The following is a 7387-nucleotide window of genomic DNA, read 5'->3' as shown; positions in this document are numbered from 1 at the left end:
TTGGACACAATCTGCCATCTTTGTAGTTCTTTCTCGCCTCAAGCATGTGTTCCAGAGATGTCGTTCATCGATGGGACACAGCAGCATCCCAACGGCTATTGCTCACCGTTGTTGTCTTCAGCTAAAATTAACTTCACCTGCACCATCTTTGCTGCTGACCCACTTTATACTGTGTGCGTGTGTTTGTGTGAGAGAGTGTGTGCATGTTCTTGTACTTCTATCATTGTGAGAACCTGTATGAGTTTTTAATCCACAGAATGAGGACATTTTTGCACATTGAAAACATTTTGGCAGGTCCTCACTTTGTTAAGCCTCATTTTGGGGGTTAAAACTACAAAATAGCTTGGTTATTATAATTGGGTTTTAGTTTGGTTCAGAGTAAAGGTTAAGTTTAGCCATCTGTTTTGGATAGTTAGGTTTAGGGGGAGAGGCTGGGAAAAGCATTATGTTAATGATGGTCCTCACCTAGATAGGAAGACAGACGTTGTGTGTGTGAGAGTGTATATGTGTGTGTGTGCCCTCATTGGTGTGATTGTGTGTGTAGGAGGGAAACAAATGCACCAGTTGGTTCTGTGTTACATCACAAAAGCTGTATGTCCAGATCGGGCACATACAAACACAAGGACAATGGCCTCAGTGTGACTGTGACTGGGCCATGATACGGAGTGTTATGGTCCCAGATTTAACCAGGACCAGGGCTGGAGATGGACCTGGGTTGATGTCGACTCAGCCCTTGACAAAAAGAAGCCCTTAAAAAAGTGACTCGACCTTAAGACTGAAATAATCTAGTCTTCAGTTCAGTACAAGTCCTGTGAAAAGTTCTCTTGTTTGAAGCAGAACCTGATACAGGTCCAGTACAATGGATCCTCTGGTCTGTGTCTCCACCAAGACAAACACAGCTAACAGAAACGAACAATTGAGACTTTGTGAGCAACTGGTGCCACATTGTTCAGTTGGGACCTAAGCGCGGTCGGAGGCGGCCCACTCGAGATCAGACTGAGATTTTGGTTTTCTTTGCATCTGGGGCACCTTTTTCTGCTCCCAGACAGATATGGACAGAACCAACCCAGTCCGAACTTACCTGCAGCATATCTGGGCCTGAGGTTTAAGCCTCATCTGTGATCCAGCCAAGGGTAGGTGAGAGTCTGTCTCAAGTGTGTGTGTGTGTGTGAGAGAGAGAGAGAGAGACAGGAGTGGGTGTCTTCAAAAGCCACAGGAGAAATGACTCACAGTTGTCATGTGGAAATGGAACAGTGAGTCTGGATTTACTGAACCATGTGAAGCTGTCAGCCTAACAAGCACGCACACACACTGTGTTTGAAAGAAGACACTGCTGCAGGAGAAGAAACTGTCCTCCTGCATGTGAGCAGACACACTGAAGAGCAAATCTGGGTCATAAAGATGTAACACACAATAACACTCATGCATACTCACACACACAACATGCAGACATGTTCTCTATATTTGTGGTGACCTCCCATTGCCCTAATGCTTTCCCTTGCCATCCAAAAACAAATGGCTAACTTTAACCAGGACTCTTTTTTGACGTCTTCATCCTCAAATTGAGGCGTGGATTTGTAGGGTCTGGCAAAATGGTCCCCACCACAATGTACAGTAAGGTCCTCACAAGGAGGTTTGTCAAGAATTGGTCCCCATAAGTGAGGACAAACCAGGTATACGACATGAACACACGTTTTCACACACACACAAATGTTGGCACACGGAACCAAAAATGTGCGTCAGATTGTTCACGTGTGACTGGAATAAACAAACAGGAGCGGAGGTGGTCATGATGAGGCCCAAGGGCCACAGTGAGGTCAGAGGTGGACAATGATAATCAGAGGTGACCACAATACGACCAAACCAAATGAACACTGAGAGTTTTAATCGGCAGATAAACGTGACAAACGCTGGAATATAAAAAGCAGGTTAGAAAGCAGCGATCAAGACGACAGTGGCTGCGCAGTACATCTGCGGATATCAAACACGGTTGTCAGAAGTCAAGAAGAAGAAGAATTACAAGGTTCCACTCACAGGATGGCACACAGAGCGCCCCCCTTCTGACAGGAAGTGCGTGTGCGAGCACCACGACAGCACAATAGACAGACAGGAACGGTGTTTGGCAGTGCAGTGGTATGTACAGTAGACCTCCACCTCACAACAAACCTGGACCGCCACTCACATGGGCCGGTCCTGGAACAGTACAAGAACTGGTGTGGACGCTGTGACCTCGTCGCCTCTCCTGACTTGTCACCTTAAAATTGACGTCTGTAAACTTGTCTTGGAAGGAAGACAAGGTAGGACAACACCCAATGAAACATGATGTTCGTGATGTTGGACCTTCAGCGCCATCGGTTTTCATTGTGGGGTTGCCGTGATTGTCTGTGGTGATCTTAGTCATGACATCATCCTGATGATGCCATCGTCTCTTTGGCACATGAACTTTGAAATTGACAGCGAGACCATATTTTTGGTACGATGTCCAGAATCTTGTTGCCATGACGACTGGGACGTCACAATCAGAGCAGCATCGGAGAGCCGTCGTCATGGCAACAGTGAGGATATTTTTGGGTGTCTCAGTGGAGGTGAAGAGGTTCACAGCGTCGATCAGTGAAGCACCAAAGACAGACATATGCGATCATATGTATATACACAGCCGCGATGGCCTGTAGTGCACACTTTCTTTCTGCTGAGTCCAGCCCAGCGGCGCCACCTGGTGGTCCGCCTGTCCCTCAGGAACATGAGGTCGGAAGTTAAAAGTGTCAACTTTTGTTGGCAGTAACGGGATTCAGCGATCACATGGCACTGACAGACGACTCAGATTTGGTCCCGTGTTGTGTGTCTCTAAAGTCATATGAAGTCTTGGGAGCGGTTCTGCCATCCTCCTGATGACATCAGTCATATTGCGGGACAGGTGTGTGTCAGTTCTGGGCGGCCCTCCTGGATATATGGTTTCATCACGGCCTTGAACCCTCATCGTGATGTTGGACCACGCTGTAATGCTGGACTGTCAAACATGACCATGCCAAGAACAATTCTTTCACCAGACGGACTGACACTGGCCAACTCTGCCTTGTTTCCAACATTACAGCAACAACTTGATCATGGGGGTTTAGGTTACACAATATCACCACAGCACTTCTGACCCAATGTATCCCTGGCTCTGAGATGCTGGTGGTGTTCTACTTTTCAAGACCAGTCTCCATCCAGGACCTGCTATAATTTGACAAGAGGTCAGAGCTTCATGGTTAGTACCTGAACAACGTGACTGGTCTGCGCAGTGTTGCGCAGCTGAACAGAATGTGTTTCAAGACTCCCATGACAGCAGCCATGCTTCTGGAACAACAGACCAAGACGGACAGAACCAGTCACCACCTGACTGTTGGAACAGTCAGTTGGTGATGAGAAACGCCACAGGCTCTCAGTTCTTTACAGATTGAAGGTTGAAGATTTTGGACCGATTCTGTGTGTCATGCAGCATCACTTAAGGCCAAAGTCATAACGGGCATCCTGGACAAGCCAGTCAGCAGTGGGACCCTGCCGGTGTGTAGTTGCTCAGCTCCCTGCGGATGGTGCTGAACGGCGACAGTTCCAGCTCGGTGGTGCATTCATGCTCGTTGTCATCGCTCGCAGTGGTGGAAGAAGGAGCGTGGCCACAGCAGCAGCAGCAGCAGTCCAGGAAGGCCCGGCCCAGCGGCCGGCACAGCAGCAGGAGCAGCACCGGCGTGACGGCCGCTCGGCAGAAGAGCAGAAGCTGGGAGAGGAGGTGGAGCACCGACATGGTGTGCTCCGGAACCCCGGCTGCCATGTATGCCGACACGATGTTGCAGATGTTCTCAGGCACCACGCAAGCACCGTAGACGATGGCCAGCGCCACCACCGTACAGTTCATCTGGCTCTCTAGTCGAATCTGCTTCTTGTTGCTCCGAACGCTCGCCTGCTCTGCATGTCGGATCTTCCTGGCGGTTACCAGCGAGCAGCCAATGGTGAAGAGCGTCGGCAGGCAGAAGTAGCAGCCGAAGCACCACCAGATCCGAGCGCCCTCGTAGGTCAGGCCCAGCACGTATAGCATGTCGGGGAGTGACGTGGAAATGCGTATGATGCAGCGCTCTGCCGGGGGCTCGTCCGAGATGCCCAGGTCCTCGCTAACCAGCTGACGGATCAGCAGTTCTGGGAGAGCCAGCAGCAGAGCCCCAAACCAGATGACTGCCAGCTTGGCTGTGGTGGACGTGCAGTTCTCAATCATCTCGTAGTACATCTGCACGTTGGTGGCTGCACGGAAGCGGTCAATGCAGAGGGCACATAATGTGAAGGTCGTCACGCCCAGAGATGCCACCTGCAACACAAGGTCAAGGTCAGCCAAGGTTCACCTCAGGGCTCAACTCGGTGTGTGACCGGGTGTGTGTGCGTCAGTGCACTCATATAGGCGAGACTGAGTGTGTGTTTCTTCACGTCGACTCATCAGTCTACCTCAAGCAACAGCTGCTCTCGCTACCTTTCCTCTCTTCTCCTCTGATCCTTCCTCTCTTCTCCATAAGTCAAATCAAATGTAATTACGGTCGCCAGATGGCCCCCGAGAGGAGACACACTTCCTGTTCTCTCCCGCACATACACACTCACACAATGGCTAATCGTCAGTCCCATCACTCCAACACGACCACAGACAGAGGACCACGACAAGACACTTGCAACAAGGTGGCGACCCACATTAGAAATTTGCAACAAAGACTGTCACACGACCTTGTAAATAACCTTGCTTGTTTGCAGTGAATGAAAGGAGGATGCAGGTTAGTGAGCCTCCTCTCTCTGTGTTTGTCGGAGAGTACGCTAGCGTCTGTGTGATTGCTCACAGAGGACATCATGTTGTCAAGGCATCGCCATGACAGCACATTTCCAGCTTGCTTCCTACTGGAGAAGTAGATACAAGGAGGTGACCTGAGAAATGTGTTCATGTGAGTGTGTGCTTTCTCTTAGAACTCTGGTTACAATCAAATAACCTTAATAACTCACTTCCTGTGAACAGACGACACAGATGTGTGTGTGAGTGTGTGTGAATGATCCGTGGGGAAAAGTGTGCCCGGGGTCACATTACTCATGGTCTAATTTTTAAGACACACACACCCACACACACAGACATGCAGGCTCATGTGTTTGTGTGCATATGTGAGTGTGTGTGTGTTTGGTTGCACTCCTGCAGGGGGAGGTGAGTCTCAGCTCGGGTGACTTCCTTTTCTCGTCAGTCAGAAGTGAAAGCAGAGAAAGGAGGACTTGAATTTCGAAGGAGGCTGAAGGACACACACGTTGGGTATTTGCGACATTAATTAAGGCACCACTTAATGGACCTCTCAAGTCCTTACAAAGGTTCACCTGGTTCCTCAAAGGCACCTGCTGTGTGCTCTGATCTTGTGTTGTCCAACACGTCCTGTTGTGTTGTCACTGTTGTCAAGTTGAGCTTGGTTGAAGGATGAACTGGACAAGACGACGGCCACAAGATGATAAGACAAGACAATCGCGACATTCGAAACCACTCGAACACAACCACGCTCTTGGCTGTGAGCATCATTGCAGATGAGGCAGCCATAGTCGAACATGAGAAAGAGAAGCTAAGAACATCTTATTCTCTTCTGACACACTGTTGACACATGAGCAGCACCTGAGCAGGACAGCTGCAACTTCAGTCGTGTGTGTTTATATATGTTCATCTGAGCATTTGTGTGCCTGTGGACTGCACTCTCAGGTCAGAAGTTTGCGTGCATGTTTCTTCTCGGTTGTAGGAAGAGTAGCAAGTGTCATCTCAGACAATGCATGTCTTAATGGGAACTTGTGAAACTGTGAGAGACTGCAACAGAACCCGACTTACCTCCATGTAGGGCACGACCCGGCAGGTGAACTCTCCCAAGAGCCAGGATTTGGTCAGCTGGTGGAAGACCACCATGGGCAGGCAGAACAGAATCAGGCCGAAGTCCCAGACAGCCAGGTTGGCCAGCAGCGAGTTGGAGATGCTCTTCATGTAGTAGTTCTGACACACGATGCAGAGGATGGCGATGTTGCCGGCGACTCCCACCAGGAAGATCACACCAGACACACAGGTGATGGCGTAGGCGGCGTAGGTTTCACTGGTCACTGGGTAGAAGGGGTTCTTCAGCTCCTCACCAAAGTCCTGGGAGCTGGGTGGGGTGATTGGCGTGGCGTCCCAAGGGTTCTCCTCACGGTAGGTGAAGAAGTCAGGTCTTCGGGTGAAGAGGTCAAAGGGCAGCTCGGTGGAGGTAAGGGCCACTGGTTTCGGGAGAGGTTCCCATGGTGACACGTGAGGTGGGGCTAGTGCCCCTTTGTTAGAGCGGAGTCTCCCCCTCTTCCCTGCTTTCTTAGCGGCCTCTTTTGTCCCCTTCTTATAATCTTGGTTCTCGGGCCCCTCTCTGCCCCCCCAAGTCCCCCGCTCCGCCATTGAAGCGGCATTGTGGACGCCACCTGCTGGTGTGACGCTACTCAACTTCAGCCTCTTGTTCCTGTGGGGCGCCTCAGCGCGAGGACTCTCCGGGGGCGTCGCTGACCGGTTCCAGTCGTGTTTGCTGTGTCCGAATAGCCGGGTCTCCTCCGTCCCCCCCCTTCTCCACGGATGTGAGGCGTTCTGGCCTCCTCTGGCAGCCCCCCACCTCCCCTCCGCAGGGGACTCACCTGTGGCATAACCGAGAGACGGCGCGCCTTCCCGGGCTCTGTTTTGGTGCGAGCCGTGGAGAGTTCGGAGCTCGCTCGCCTCTTTAGACCGCACTTGGGGGTTCCTGGCGCACAGAACCACATGGTAGTGGGTCAGTAACACGATCCACGTCCACGGCGGCAGAATCATGATCCGAACAATGACGGCGATGAAGCCTCAGCAGCGCGTTACGGTTCCGAGGAGCCAGAATCCCGCGCTCAGTCGACACCCATGACGGGCCGTCCACGTCTGGAATCCTGCAGCATCCGGATCAGCACCAGCAGCAGAACCGCCCTCGCATCCTCAGGCTCACATGACCGCGCACGGAGCCGCAGACACGGTGCGCGCAGGACAGCGACTCAGTTCGGTCTGTGTGTCAGTTGAGTGGGCTGGGTCACCATCATCTTCATCATCCTCATCCTCAGCTGCGGAGAGAGAGCGTCTCTCCTCCTCCTCCTCCTCTCTCCTGTTAACCCCGATCTGTCACTTCTCATGCATCACCCCCACCCGCCCCAAGCCACGCCCGAGAAAAACGCCAGTAAACACTGGGTTGATTCAGGTTTGACAGACAGGTGGCGCTGTGACGTCACTGCTGATCTCACATCACCTGGATCTCATCTTTTGGTCGAAGCCTTGGGATCACAGCGGTTAGTATTATGTCTGCACTAAATCGGTGAAGAGAAGACCAGGGTT

General features: G+C 51.5%; 1 protein-coding gene across 1 annotated transcript; it reads right to left on the bottom strand.

Moving 5' to 3' along the window:
• Positions 1-1868: 1868 nt before the first annotated feature.
• Positions 1869-7155, bottom strand: gpr37b (G protein-coupled receptor 37b). Its single transcript, XM_053864102.1, has 2 exons — positions 5861-7155; positions 1869-4336 (listed from the first exon to the last, which is right to left on the bottom strand). Exons 1-2 carry the CDS (start codon positions 6842-6844, stop codon positions 3524-3526), a joined length of 1797 nt encoding a protein of 598 aa, XP_053720077.1. The 5' UTR covers positions 6845-7155; the 3' UTR covers positions 1869-3523.
• Between the last annotated feature and the right edge of the window lie 232 nt (positions 7156-7387).

This window comes from Synchiropus splendidus, chromosome 4 (genome assembly GCF_027744825.2).
Source record: "Synchiropus splendidus isolate RoL2022-P1 chromosome 4, RoL_Sspl_1.0, whole genome shotgun sequence".
NCBI classification, from domain to species: domain Eukaryota; kingdom Metazoa; phylum Chordata; class Actinopteri; order Syngnathiformes; family Callionymidae; genus Synchiropus; species Synchiropus splendidus.
This window is presented reverse-complemented; position numbering and strand designations above follow the sequence as displayed.

Coding starts and splice junctions, on each gene's coding strand:
- gpr37b (XM_053864102.1), bottom strand. CDS start 6,844: ATGATTCTGCCGCCGTGGACGTGGATCGTGTTACTGACCCACTACCAT. Junction 4,337..5,860: donor GGGTCGTGCCCTACATGGAG/GTAAGTCGGGTT, acceptor CTTGTGTTGCAG/GTGGCATCTCTGGGCGTGAC.